We start from the raw sequence: 15,567 nt of genomic DNA on the forward strand, positions 1-15,567 counted from the left end.
GACCTTTGGGGGGCGGGGCCTGGATCGCTCAGTGACTAGTGACAGCTTGCAAAAGCGGACACGTTAGAAGCACACACAAACAAACACACACACCCACGCACACACAGATGCTTACTAAATCCAACCGAAAACGTAGGTCCTCAAAAGCACATAAACAATGTACCACACTGATCATGCCATAGACCTACAAACACAGAAACAAAACTCTCTGTGAGATGCTGGAGAAGAACATGGTGGCATCTCGTCCGGCCTCCTCCTCCTCCTCCTCCTCCTCATCCCCCTCCCCTACCCCAGAGAGGGTTGTCCGTGTCCATGCCACTCTCCTAATGCAGCAGTGCCTTAATTCTGAGAAACGTATGAATAGAGGATGCTGCTCTCATAGACTTTCCTCTCTTTTTCACTCTCGCTCTCTCTCTTTCTCTCTCTCTCTCTCGCTCTCTTTGTCTCTTTCCCTTGCGCTCTACCCTTGACCTCTCTTTTTCTCTCCCCCTTTCCCTCTCTCTCCACTTCTCGATCTCTCTCTCTCTAGCTCTCTCTCACTCTTCCTCTCTCTCTCTCTCTCCCCCTTGCTCTATCTCTCCCCCTTGCACTCTCGCTCTCTCTCTCGCTCTCTCCCTTTCTCTCTGTCTCTGTCTCTCCCTTGCTCTCTCTCTTTGGTCCACACCGATGGGGAGAGAGAGAGCCTTTTAACTGGTCTGTTTTCCTTTGGTTTCCCAGAGCCGGACACAGAGCTGGAACATTGGGATGTGACTGTTTTTTTGGGTTTGTTTCCTCCTTTTTTACTTTCTACTCGTCAAACGACATCATTCTGTAAACGTGAACAGCCAGGTACCTGGTACGTCATTGTCGTCCTTTTTTTTTTGGGGGGGGGGGGCTTTCTCCAAGGGGATGAAAAAGAAAATAAATAAAAAGAAAAAAATGAAAAAAACCTTTGCACAGAAGACACGAGATACACCGAAACGTATCACCACCAGTCTATACAATAATACGAGACGCGAGGAGCATAAACGATGCCGATTTATATTAGAGTATAGGGAGAGGGAGGGTCTGCACGGACAGCGCGGAGCTTGTCCTGACGATTGGACTGTATGATAATAAGTATTGTTCCTGATGTGACTGTATGATATTAATCGGTACTGTATCTGGCTGGTCTAGATAAACGAAACAAAAAAAGACGACAACGAAAAAAGACGTATATAAGTATATATAAAAAAAAATCCTTGGTGTATGTGTACTAACTATGTAAGTAAGTAAGTCATGGGGTCACATGACTTTTTACAAAGCATTTGGGTGTCGGCTGCAAGTTTTTATATTAAAAACCTGGGTCCTCACACTATTTAGTATGTCAACGTTTGGACCACTTCTCCCTTACCAGAGGGTATTAAAGTTTTTGTGTGGGTTAACTGTATCACGGTTTACTGTGGTATTTTCATTATTATGTTGACACTGAAGCAATGCATCAATGTCTCGTGTGGCCTCGTGGGGGATTTCAGTCGATGTTGTGGAGGATCCTTCATGAAGTTTGTCTTTTTGGTCGGAGTAGACCAACCATTGTTCATGAACATGGCTGTACTAACGCCTGTGGCCAGGAGGGGGAGACAAAGATCTTTAACGTAAAGGAACATTTCAGCCTGTGTAGACTTTTTGCATTAGGATTTACTCCTTTCAGCGACATTTACTTTAAATTCTGCAGTTTTGTGCCATGTGATTTATAAATTCAAAATGTATGGATTATGCCATCGAAACGTGGCATCGAAACGCCACGTTTCGATGGGGCAGATTTGTCTCCAGTGTTTCAAAGGCACGGTGTGAGTTATTCTGTCTCGTTCTGGGTGGTATCGTTGTTCCACCTTTTCCCCATTTAATGTGTCTCGTCGCAGTTACTGAACAGAAGATTCGTTCAGACCATTGACCACTGTGCAAGGGCGTAGGGAGAATTATTAAGGTTGGGGACAACAAGGGAAATAATTCACAATGCAACCGTCGTTTCCTGCATTTATACCATATACACGAGTAAAATGTGTAATAGACTATTCAAACTGAAATATACTGAAATTATAATTTAGACTAGTAATGTCTTAATTCCACAACCCGTTGAGAAGCGATTGCAAAGATCGAGTGAAATTAGGAAACGTTGGTGAAGCATAACTGATCAAAATGTAAAGTCCCTTTTTTGGCTATTACTTTCTGGTAATGTGAACCTGGGCGCCAATAATTTTAATTGAAAGGAGAGGAAAAAAACGCGCCGATGTGAAGTCATTGTTTGCGCTCGTTTGCGCCTCGTAGGGATGAAGTGACGAACGGCGGTAGGACCTACATCTCGGCAGAATTAGTATAATCCGCCACGGGGGTGGTGAATTAGTAATTCACATGCTGTATACAATATTCTGACAGAGAACAAGAAAACATTGAATACATATTTTAAATCTCGTTTGAAAAGATGAATGTAAAAGCCTCCAGCGGCTCCTAGGGGGTGGGGGGTGGGGGGGCTCAAGCATCCCCCCATAATTCTAGGACGGTGACACTTTTTACAGTTTTAACTCTTTATGTCTTCAATACGATTAACCACATTACACATGTTCCGTAATAATCCGGTCCTTTTGATTCATACTCATTTTAATACATTCCCCAGGCCACATTCTCAGTGTGCGTAATGGGACCTTAACCCCATGTCTATGGATAAAAAAGCATTTCACAGGGTGTATTATTCCTCCTCGTGCGATGAATCCAGCTCAAAGTGCTCCATATAGCACCACTCAGTAAAGCGAGATGAGCAGAATTTGATCCTGATTCTGTTCGTGCTCGTTTACAGGCTGATCTTCCTCACCGGTTCTGGTCCTGCCCAGGACTTGGATCTTACTGTCCTCCATATTTTAATGTGTTTCCTAACATACTGAATGCAACCACACAGCCATTGTCCATTACTGGACATTTCTGGAGTTTCACCTGAGCCTTTGACTTGTAATTCAAATGACATTTCTGTGATTGCATTCGCTGCACTAGTAGAGTCTGAGAATACTTTTAACCTGGTAAATCATCGACACCACCTCCGCATCCGATCTGGCAAAAAGTCATCTCACAAATTCGACTCCAGATCAACGTGTATGTATAGACTGATGAGATTCAATCTCGGCGAGTGGGGGATTTGGTGTTCTTTTCTCTCATCATTATTTTTCACTAATCATGTGGCTGGGGGGTGGGATCTACATGGAATGGTTCTCTACTGGAAATAACCTGGGCTGGCCTGGCCGTTAACCTTGAATCCAGAAGAATGATTGATAACTGCACAAACTGAAAACGTTGTGATGAATTCAACTTTCCACCTTGCCGGTGGGAAGAGCTGGGGAAGCTAAAACTTTGTGTCTGGCCACCAATGTCCTTAGGCAAAATGTCTTTAAAGGTTTAAAGTCAAACCTGTATATTAGACGGGCCACTGCAGCAATAGCCTTTGTTAAAAGCATCTTCTGAAACCTCCATTTTGCCAGTTTATCTGAAGAATATCTCCGTTGCAAAAACAGGAAACCCTGAGTAACTCCGCTCCTCGCACTTTCTGGTTTCTGGCTCAGACAATGCAGTCTTCTAGATTAGATATAGCCGGACTTCTGGATCTAGTAGGCTAAAACACATATCAATTTAATCTAGAACATATTAAATGCTTAGCGGGGTTAGTAAGAGATTCCTAAAACCAACGTAAGCCTTTAGTTTATTTTCTTCTCCTCCAGACTGAACTTCTGTCTGGTCCCAGGGTCTTTGTAAACTAGTCCAATAGTATTTTTGTCTAGACTTGGTGTACTTTTGCACTGAGCTGAACCCAGAGGTGTATTTTCGATTTATTTCGATATTTCATTGTAAATGTTTTATTATTGCTTTCTCCACCCTCATACTGGGTGGTTTAAAGGAAGAAATTACATTATTCAACGGCAGAACAACATCGTACCAAAGAATTATGGGTAGAGAACTGGCCAAACTGCTACGTCCATAGCTTTGCGTCATCCCCATTTCATGACAGCAGGATTTACATGATTTAGTTAAAGTTAGTTCTGCGGTTCATTAGTGAGGATAATAACAATGCTATCAACAAGCTCCATAAAGCCGCATACACTGACCACGTTGAGTTGGGTTCTATTGTGCATAAAGTATTATAAACCACATCTACCGCTGGCATTCCTATTTCAGAAGCCAAATTAGGATTTGTATTGTGATGGTTATTGGTTATCATCTCATCTCAAAAAATAGTAAAGCTATACATGGACAGGTGTATAACAATTTAAAAAAATGTTATGGTATACAACTGTTATATACCCACACAAACAGAAATGCCATGTTTGTGTGTGTGTGTGTGTGTGTGTGTGTGTGGTGGGCTTCCATAATGGCCTTCACAGCCACATGAACCAGCACCGACGCCTCCAGCACTGATTACCCCCACCCGCCCCTTGCCCAGACGGCATTGTCAATTCGACTGACAGCCAAGATTGTCTGCATGTGTGTGTGTACCTGTGTGTGTGTGTGTGTGTGTGTGTGTGTGTGTGCATGTGAGTGTGTGGCTGCCACAAATCTCGAAATAGCTTTAAATTGTATATCAGCCCCTGCAAGCTAGTCTTCTGTGTTATTATGTTTGATATGAATCTGTATATCTTGTCCATCCTACCCCCTCGAATACAAAATCTATTATTATTCCAAAACATAAGACCCATAATCCTGCTTGGGGCTAAACCTCCGTTTGTAGCAGCATCACTCAGAATCAGGTGTGTCTGCAGCAGCCACTGTGTTACAACGCATTCTCATACATCCTCTGTCTGAGCGTTGGTTATCGATGACTCGTGTGGACAGCAGCATTAAGTGGTCAAGCAGGAGAGCGGGAGCACTGTGGGAAGGAGAAATCTGAGCTGCTTCTGCACCATCAAAGGCCGGTTGCCGGGTGATTTTCAGAATTACTTTCATGGCTCTATGTCTAATGATCAGGCATGCAAACTGGTTTGGGGTGAAAAAGGTGAGAATGATGCGTGAGCCAAGGAAAACACAGACCCACTAGGGGGTTCCAGGGTTATACTCCGGGGAGTTAAAAATAAAAATTATTTTAAAAGAATTACATTTAAAAAAAATTATTTAAAAAAAATTATATATAAAAAAATATTTTAAAAGAATGATATAAAAATATATATTTTTAAAAAATTATAAATAAATAATAATAAAAAAAAATTAATTAAAAAAATTTGACCTGCGCACGCATCTTTTTTTTTGGAAAAAGATATATATATTTTTTTTTTTCTATAATTTTTTTATATAATTTTTTTTAATACATATATATATATATTTTTTTAATATAATTTTTTTTAAATCATTTTATTATTATTATTATTTTTTGGCTTCCTCCATGGTCTGTTGTTGTTCTGGGATGCACTAGCTTTATTTGCACTCAGTGGCCCATCCTTGTAGGAGGCCTTCTGTACCTGTGAGGTAGAATAGAGGGGGTCCGATTTTTCTGTCTCTCATTCACTCCCGTCTCTCACTCAAACATACGCGCACACACAGCTCTAGCTTGTCTCTATACTATATTTCTGCTCCTTTCTCCCGTCATAAGAAAATTACTGTATGTAACCGTGGCTATCTGTTACGTGGCTTTCCCACTAAGATAACTTTCTTTATAAAACATAATTATTCATTTTTAGTGTTTCTCATGTCACAGAAACCACAGTGAATCCTGTGTTTCTGTGCCCCGCTGTGGTGTCGACAGCACAGAGCTCCGGTACCGTTACAGGACAGCGGTGGTTTCTTTCAGCTTGTATTGTATTCCAATTTTAGCGAAAAACAAACATAACATTAGCTTGAAAGAAAAAAACTGGATGCTTATCTTTACGTGAATTGTGGGATGACTCGTCAGCCAATGACTTCAAGTTGGTTGTGTTTTAACCGGTGATTGTTACGCCAAACTGTTTACAAAGGGACACTTGCTTGCGACGCAGCAAGCGCCTGCTAGTTTATGGAGGTAGATTTTTGTCTTTATTATGCAATCAAACAGAATAGGTTTGAGAGCAAAACTTTCCACACTGCAATCAAAAAATAGATTTGAGAGCAAATCTATCGACACTGCAATCAAAAAATGTTTTATTGCAAGTAAAATAAATGTGATTAAAAATGTATTAATGGGAATCCAAAAGTTTTGTTTGCAAATCCAAAAGTTTTGTTTGCGAATCCAAAAGTTTTGCTTGTGAACCCAAAAGTTTTGCTTGCTGTTGAGCTGAATCTCGTGGGCGGGACCTACGCCGAAAGATGTAAGACACGTCTCTATTGGCCAGTCTCGATCGGAGTGACAGCTTGGCAACTCCGCTCCCGAGTCCCGCTCGGTCTCATCATGGACTTCAAAACTCCCTCTCTCGTTACTAACTGTGGATGTTGCCAAGCTGTCACTCCGATCGAGACTGGCCAATAGAGACGTGTCTTACATCTTTCGGCATCTTTTGGATTCGCAAGCAAAACTTTTGGATTCGCAAACAAAACTTTTGGATTCGCAAACAAAACTTTTGGATTCGCAAACAAAACTTTTGGATTTGCAGACAAAACTTTTGGATTCCCATTAATACATTCTTAATCACATTTATTTTACTTGCAATAAAACATTTTTTGATTTCAGTGTCGATAGTTTTGCTCTCAAATCAATTTTTTGATTGCAGTGTGGAAAGTTTTGCTCTCAAACATATTCTGTTTGATTGCATAATAAAGACACAAATCTACCTCCATACTAGTTGACCTGCCGGGCGGGACGATCAGTACTTCACCACATAAAGAGCTTAGTTCTGATTGGATCGCTTCCCAAATCGTCCCTCTTACATTTTCATCTCGTTTTTATTCGTTAACGAAAGTGTCAAAAGATTTTGTCGTAGTTTTTGTCATCCTAAATTGATTTTTATTTAGTTATCGTCTCGTTTTCGTCAGACTGTAGACCCCCATCCTCCCCCCCCCCCCCACCCCCAATGTTTTCACAATGGATCTCCACGAATCACACAATTGGCCAATTTTGTTTAAAAGAAAAACGGTGAATTTCGCCGAAAGGTGACTAGTTTGCATGCCTGAATGATGTAATACAGTTAATATGTTTGTGTAAAACCCACTGGTGTGAAGTCACTTTGGTGGCTATCAAGGAGAATCTGGAATCTTCCTAAATCTGGAGATTAAGGAAGATTCCTAGGCTGAGCAGAATAATTAAAATAATTACTGGAATGCAGCCATTGAGTTATTTTTTAAGCTTGGCCTCATGCAATTTCACTTATGAATTGTTGAACAGAAGTGTGCGTTTTAAGTTTTAAGTGGAACATTGCGGGCCTTGGACTGCATTCACACAAACATATCCCTGATGCAGGTTTAAATAGATTTAAATAATGCTGGAAAACCTAGTTAACACTCAAGTTTAAATTATACACTGATTCACACCTACTGCATGCATGCATTTGTCAAAATAAATTATACCTTGGGGGTGGTTTCTTTAAATCATTTCCACGCGTAGAGACATAATCCAGTTTTCTCAAAATCCTACATCGCTTGGTTTAATCACGAAACACGTTTACAAAGCTACAAAAACAGGTTTATTCCTCACACCGCGTCATGTTGCATAAAAAGTAATGAAATGTAATAAAATCATAAATCATAACCCGGACTGGTCGCCAAAGATCCCTGACATGATGAGGTCTTCCTAGAAACACGATTGGCTACAAACCGCTTTGAGCACGAAGGAGATCTCCGCCAGACATCATCTATCAACTACCTCTCAGTCCATCCCCTCCGTCTGTGGCGCCCGATTGGCTGCTTGTCTCCCGAGACATGAAGCCAAGCCGCCACCGCGCCGCTAGGAGCGTCCACAGACAGCGTCCACAGACAGCACAGGGTGGTGGATGTCAAACTGAGTTACATCTCACACACACACACACACACACACACACACACACACACACACACACACACACACACACACACACACACACACACACACACACACACACACACACACACACACACACACACACACACACACACACCTTTGCGCTATTGGGACAATCTACACATCAAATACAAGCGTTGTTCTAGTCATTACCAGAGATACGTGTGTGTGTGTGTGTGTGTACATGTGTGTGCACAAGTGCATGTCTGTGTGCACGTGTGTGTGTGTGTGCGCAAGAGAGAACATTTCAATCGGCAGAACTGTCGTCCGAGTTCCCCTCAGCCGGCTCCTTCCAGTCCTTTCTCCCGCTGCCCCTCCCCCTCTTCTTCCTCACGCCGTCAGGCCCGGAGTCCGTGTCTCTGTGGGCGTCGTGTTTCCTCTTCTTGCCGCAGCGCGCGCGTCTCTCCCTGTCCAGCTCCTCGCCCATCCCCTGTGAGCTGCTCTCCCCCGTGTCTCTCCTCCTGCTCCTCCTCCTCTTCCCTTTGTGATGCTTGCTTTTACCGCTTTTCCGCCTCTCTTTGCTCCTGGTGGACTGAGTCTCGCTGCTGCTCGAGACGTCTGCCTTCATCCTCTTCCCCTCCTCTTCCTCCTCCTCCTCCTTTTTCTTCTTTTTCTTCTTTTTCTTCTTCTCTTTGGACTTCTTGGAGCGCTTGGAGACGGACAGCTCTCTCTTGGTCTTCTTCCTCCTGCGGTCTCCGTCCTCCCCCTCGCTGAAACCACACAGTCCACACACACACACACACACACATCGATACAATGAATACAAGAGACAACGATGGGAGGAGGATATTTAAGAGGTTCAAACACGTTCTTCACCTGTCACTGGAGAATTCCTCCGGGTAGAGTTCCTTAAAACCGCTGTGTCCCCACCTGTGGTTTGAAAATAGATTTTTTAACCCGTCTACCAGCCACACGTTTGTAATGACTTCAGACTGATCACTAAGTCTAGCAAATCATTTAGCAGACCAGTGTAGCCAAAACGTCTTACAGGGATCCCAGATGACTGATATTAAGGAGCAGGCAGGGGTTAGCATCCTGCTGATAAAAGCCTAAAAAGGTAGGCAGCAGACATTGGAGACTCAAACTCAGTATCTCTTGGCAGGGTGTCAAACATCCTGCCAAGTGCTCTGCCCCCAGAGGGGTATTCCATCAAAGTCTCTAACGAAAGCAGCGCTTAGTTGATTAAGCCCGGTTAGAACTAGCGCCAACTTCCACTTGAGGCTTAAGCCGTTCCATCAACGCAGTTCAGCCACGCCTTGCTCAGGTTAGTTCAAGCCAGGCTAACGTTATCCTGGATTGTGCGTTCACGAGATATGTAACCAGTCCAGAACCGTGAATGTCGAATCATGGATCAAATGTCCGGAAAGGACCAAGCGGGATCTTTTCCAGCGGCGAACAGAAGCTGCTTGTGGAGGTCTATGAGGATATATATATAAGCATATAATAACTCAAAAAAGGGAACACCGTAACTATTAATAAAAACAGGGAGGCCGCCTGGCAAATAAATCACTGTTCTGTTGGATGCATAAGTAGTATTAAGCATAACATATTTTAATTGAATATTGACCATGGATTTTTAATCAGGGAGATAGTCTTGTCCCGGTCATCCGGGGTTCAATCCCCACGCAATTACTAATATAGGAAGCATTACTGGAGAAATCAAAAAACTTTTCATGCCATTTATTTTCCATTTCTTTGAATATTCTAAATTAGGGAATGAATAAAATTAATAAAAGGGAATTACAAAATTAAGCCAACGCCAAGAATACTATGAAATATTCTGGACACAAACTCGGGTCGCACGTATCACAGGGCAAGTGCTAGACCATTCACCCAGCCGCTGCTTCCTGATTTTGTTATAATACATACATTTGTATAAAAATGTGTTGAGAAAATAGCCACGGTAACAATAGCAATTCATTTAATTATTTTATTTGCATCATTTAATCTTAGAACCTTAGTGAAAATATACACTGTTTGTACTTCATAGATGTACATTTATGACAAAATCGTGAGGACTAGGCTTGGCGGACCTTCTGATGGTACAATTGTTGCCGACAGATGGATTTCTCTGAAGTTAGCCTGACAGTTAACCTGCTACAGACCAGTGCCCTGTACTACGAACCTTGATTAGTGGGTTAGCAATGTATGTTGCACTCAAAGCCTGGGTTAGCTGGGACACGAAAGTCGATCTCTTTTAGCGTCGCTGATGGTGACTTATGCTGTCAACCAAACCTGGTCGGGAGCAGGTTTTCTGCTGAGATAAGCGCAGCTTCCTCGCCCCTCCGTTGACAATGACGTCACCATTTGTGAGTTTCCCCGTAGACCTCGGAGCCCGTATCGTACAGGGGTCTCTCCGGAGACAGAGGGTATTTTCGGACAGATCTGATCCCTTGGCATTGCCTGAGAATATTCTTTATGAGAGATACAGGTTCTCATCAGAGGGTATTCGCTACTTTATCGTCCTTGTTGGACCTTATGTAAACAATGCTTACTGTTGCGCAGGGTGTCTCCGTGAGACAGTGGTAGAGTGGAGGTAGCGTGTCAGTCTTGAATTTCTGCGTGCAGGGTTCGTCTCCCAAGTGATGTGCATTTGTGTGAAGCTTAAAATGTCATATGGAATACTAATTTACTGAAGTTAAGGAACTCCACTACACCACCACTGCTACCTCACAGCGGTCGAAAACATATGCAATACATTTCTTACATAGGGTGTATTTAAATTGAATTCCCTAAATTATAGAACAAGGCAGGGTTGACATTGCTCATGCATTTTGAAATCAGCATCACTCTATTGGGATTAATGGCAAACAATTCATCATTTGGCATAGTTATTTTATAGACTAAATGCAGAATCCTTTTACTTATACAAATTTACACGATCGAATTGACAGTATTTTTTGCCAGCACGCCTCCCTAGCCAGTATGTGCAATTGTGTCGCCCCTAGCTGTTATCAGATTTTTTAACTCCTAGGTGTTAATTATGACTATCTGTTCCTCTTGACTGAAATAGACTGCTCTTGCTCTATCCATTTTGTAAAGGTGAGTAAAATGACGCGATAAACGCCCCTTTCACGTGAACGCGCAAAACCTGGCTCGACTAATCAAATCCTAAGTGAGTGTCGTAGTACCATTGAACTCTGATCGCCAGTTGCGTCTCTGTCGATCCAGGTTTTCCCAAGAAAGCCTGGGTATGTTCAGCGAGGTTCCTAGTATACCCCACAGGTTATACCCCAGTCACGTTAATGGAACACAACTCTGGCTGAAAGAAGCCCGGCTAAGCGAAATAAGCCCGGCTTTGCGCTTAGCCTGGTTGATGGAATACCCGTCAGGTCTGTTGTCGGGTTTAGAGGCATACCTGTCAGGATCGTTGGCCTCAAATTCATACAGTTTGCGGGACCAGTAGCGCGCTGCCCTGTCGTCATGCTCAGAGGGGCGGGACTTGGGACAGTCGGACACTCGATCACAGTGCATGTTCCCCCTGAAAACACAGACACTTTAAAGTAAACAGTGTTCAAATGGTCCAACACAAATGTTGGATGTTTTTCCAACAGAGGTGAAGGAGGGGGTACATCAGCACATATACAGTCGTTGTCATCAGACCTTTGAGCTTCTCTTGTCGACACCTCTGGTGTCTGTGTCTGGCTGCCCCTCAACTTCCACATCTCCTTCTCCTCTTGGATCTGACGCACAACACGAAGGCACGCTATTAATGACTACTTCACAGACACAGATTAACCATAATCACACACTCGTTGGACCAGAGACAATCTCTGTCTGTCTGTCTCACTCACACACACACACACACACACACACACACACACACACACACACACACACACACACACACACACACACACACACACACACACACAATGACAAACACACACATCTACCTTGTTATGAGCATCTGTGTGGCGGAGAACATTTCTCAGGAGAAACTTCCCCCACTTGGCCATGGTGCTCCCCTGTGCACATGGGAATACAACGGTGGATTAATTGATAACTACCTGGGGTATGTGAATATCTCCATCAAACAGACAACTAGAAGGTCACAGCTACGCCATCTATTATAATTATGAGTTATATCGTTATAACCTGCTGGGTAAAGTGATTGCCCCTCGCTGCAGGATACATAACGTTATTATATAAATATGAATATAGAGGGATTTAGGTTCTCTGTCTTAGCTGTAAAGCTAACGAATCGTTTCAGCGCAGAGATGAAAACAAACGAATGGACGATCGCTTTGTTTATTGACAAAGTGTATTGCTGACAAATGATCTTACCGGGAATATATAGTTGATTTACCGATCTGATCTGTGAGACAGTGCCGCACACAACAGCTAACAACAGCTAACAACAACACACGGTGCTGCTCTGCTTCCGCTTCCTCTACGTCACCACGTCGGCACGCTCCCATTGGCCGACTTCCCATTGGCCGACTTCTGTCACATATGCGAGATATGCTGACTTTACAGATCTGGCTCAGAGACTGAATGTGTCGATATGACCCATATGCATATGTCAAATGGTTTATCTATATTATATGTTTGTTTTGCATAGTTTCAAATAGTTAATGTATATTATATGTCTGTTTTGCATATGTGTCAAATAGTTAATGTATTTTGTATTTTTGTATTTATGTATTTTTTTATGAGCACTTGATATTTTTGGGATTTGTTTAAACGTATCCCCCAGTAGGTCTACAACACAAAACTATTTGTTAAAGGCATCTCTCTTGTGATGATGACGATTCAATTGGTGCTCAGCAATGCCAATTCCAGTACAAAGTGATGAATGGTAAATATGTTATGACAGAAAACACATAATTTATCCCTGCTAAACTGTTGACCACAGACACTATCCGTGATGACCTCGCTTTTGGTTCATGCAGCGATGGAGAGCAACGAGGCAGGCTCCGAAGTTCCTTAGCAACAGCATCCGCTGCCGCCGTTGCCGTAGCAGCACCTTAGGTTTTAGTTTTTGTCCTCTTGATGTCACCTCACCGTACATGTTCATTAGCGTCAATCACTTCACATCCCTTAATTAACTCCTTGTGCGCTCCCGTTTCTCGGTGTGTCTTCCTCCTACACACATGCTCGCCATGCAATCACCGGGTCCTCGACAACATTTGTGATTGATTCTCCCAGAACTTCTGTGTGTGTCTTTCACCAAATGAATGATTGCTCGGGGTATTCAACACCTTGCGGCGGCGGCGGCGTCTCCCTGTCCCTGGGGTGTTACCTCGGCGGGGTAATAATGTTGTCGTTAAACCGGCGGACAGATTTGTGGAAACGAATGTCGCGCGGGCTAGCGGGCGGCTGAGTCATCCCACGGAAAGCGCCGGCTGCACCCTGGAGCGGGCCAGATGGTGAGGTGTTTGATAATGAGTTGTGGGAGAACGCTTTCCTTTAACATCAGCGTTCCGGGTGGTTTGGCGGCACTGGCAGATTATTTATTTTCATTTCCCCAGATCCGGCCATCCGACGCGCGGTGCCTCATGGTCTCCATCGCCAGGGACGGCTGCGCTGAATCAGACGGGGAAGGGAGATTTGTTTAGAAGATTATTGCGTCAACACACTGACCCACATCTTCAACTGTGTCTTTGAGGTCCCTGAGGCCGACGTCCCGGTCTACCACGACGTCTCCCTCAGCCCTTCCACCGCTGGGCCTGCAGAGACCGACATCTGCACCTCCAAAGATAAGCTCAGAATTACGATAGGTCACAGGTTATTCTTTGATTGGAGGTTTCATTTAAAACACTACCAATGAACAGCATGAGCTGGAAGAATGTCCCATGAGCATACACAAAGAACAAAGCTCCTCCAAAGCCAGTGTATCTCTATCCCTGTGGCTCAGGCTCTCCAATCTTATAATTTGTTAATTTCATTGACAAAAAGTGTTCGTTTTACATCCATGACAGCTCCATGATCCTCCCCCTAATGTTCTTTAACGTCTCACATTTTCTTATCTATTTTCTTCTCACCCCAAATTTGCATTTCCTCGAGCCCACTAGACACGGCCTGCATTTATCGGAGACGCCTCTTTCCTACGGCGTCCATGGGCTGCGTCGCATGGGGATAGATCCTTGTACCATAAACAAAACATTATTCTCATCGGACTGGCCCACATAAAAAATAGTTTAATTTCCAGGATTCCTCAGCTTCCCGTTCTCATCTTTTCCCCTATTCCCCGACTCCGTCCCTTGGGACCCCTGCTGAATACAGGCTCTGGATGAATAAAACAGTGGGAGTCATCATCAGGAGTGTGGGGCCAGGCTTCCCTTCGCTCAGCAGCTCACTCACCCCAACCCTGGGTCACACCGTACACATGCAGGCCCCGGCCCCCCTAGACCCTAACAGAGACCTGAACTGCTTTCAGAATAAATGGGGTCAGTGTTTCTCAACCTTTTTGGTCTCATTTTGGTTAACCCACAATCCCTCAGAAAATAGCTAAAGCACCCCTTCATCGACACCAAACCAGGAACACTTTCCTCTGAAGCTGATATTATATTCAATTCAATTTCAATTCAATTTTATTTGTTATAGCCCTTAATCACAGGTAAAGTCTCAAAGGGCTTAACAGGCCATATATTTATGACCCCCCCCCCCCCCCCCCCTGACCTCAGCCCCCCAGGGGCAAGAGAAAACTCCCTTAATTAGCGAAGAAGAAATCTTGAGAAGGAACGCAGAGTGGGGGATCCCATCTTCCAGGGATGTTCAGGAGTGCAATGGGTGCCATACTAGACAAACATACATACATACATACATACATACATACATACATACATACAGGTCAAACATTTTAAATCGGTGAGGGAGTGCTGGCCGGTTAACCATAGGGAGAGTCAAGGCATCCAGTCGGAGTCACCGCAACACGCTAAAACAGACAAAAGGCGTAGACTACTATATACTATATATATATATATACATACTATATGTATATATATATATACTACTATATAGTAACTACCAAAACAAACACAAACAAATACGCATTGATACAATTTATACTGTTCTAAAAAAGCACTCTAGTGCTCGACTGAACCTGCCAGGGGCCCTCTGGGCAAGTGTTTTACCATCTTTTTGGGATCCAGGCACTCTGACTTCCTTCCTGGGAAATCAAGGCGCAGCGATTGTTTCTTGATCTGAACTAGATAGAGAGAAACGTGAACAGAGACGGTTGCTTTGATTCTGCGCAGCAAAGCTCAGCAACGTCAGATCCATCAGCACGTTTCCAGGCACACCTCACTTCCCAAGCTAGGCTTTACGTAAGCGTGGATCCCTGAATTAGGTCATTACACCAAACCATTTGAATCCCTCTATTTCCCTATATAGGCCTACATTATTCCAAACCCACGTGCAGAATGGCTAATCCATATTCTGAAAAGTTCATGATACAACCATCAGTATGGTTGTTCCGGTAACTGATTCAATCAGGTCGGCTTGCCAGCTAAAATAATGGGTTGACAAGCTAGTTTGGGGCACAAATGAAACTTGTTCCTTTAGAGAATATAGCCATTGTTCTCTGATTCAATACATTGCAGATACCAAGAGTAACAATGATTGTCAAGTCCAGAAATGCAAAGCAGGCTAAGCAGCCTACTAACTCACTATAAGTTGGAAAGTCACCA

General features: G+C 43.4%; 1 protein-coding gene across 1 annotated transcript; it reads right to left on the minus strand.

Moving 5' to 3' along the window:
* Window positions 1-7,519: 7,519 nt before the first annotated feature.
* nkapd1 (NKAP domain containing 1) lies at window positions 7,520-12,314 on the minus strand. The gene is made up of 6 exons (XM_084467457.1): window positions 12,221-12,314; window positions 11,830-11,901; window positions 11,537-11,616; window positions 11,292-11,414; window positions 8,750-8,803; window positions 7,520-8,643 (listed from the first exon to the last, which is right to left on the minus strand). The coding sequence occupies exons 2-6, from the start codon at window positions 11,890-11,892 to the stop codon at window positions 8,181-8,183; spliced, it is 783 nt and encodes a 260-aa protein (XP_084323583.1). The 5' UTR covers window positions 11,893-11,901; window positions 12,221-12,314; the 3' UTR covers window positions 7,520-8,180.
* Window positions 12,315-15,567: the final 3,253 nt, after the last annotated feature.

This window comes from Micromesistius poutassou (genome assembly GCF_964030765.1).
Source record: "Micromesistius poutassou genome assembly, chromosome: 4".
NCBI classification, from domain to species: domain Eukaryota; kingdom Metazoa; phylum Chordata; class Actinopteri; order Gadiformes; family Gadidae; genus Micromesistius; species Micromesistius poutassou.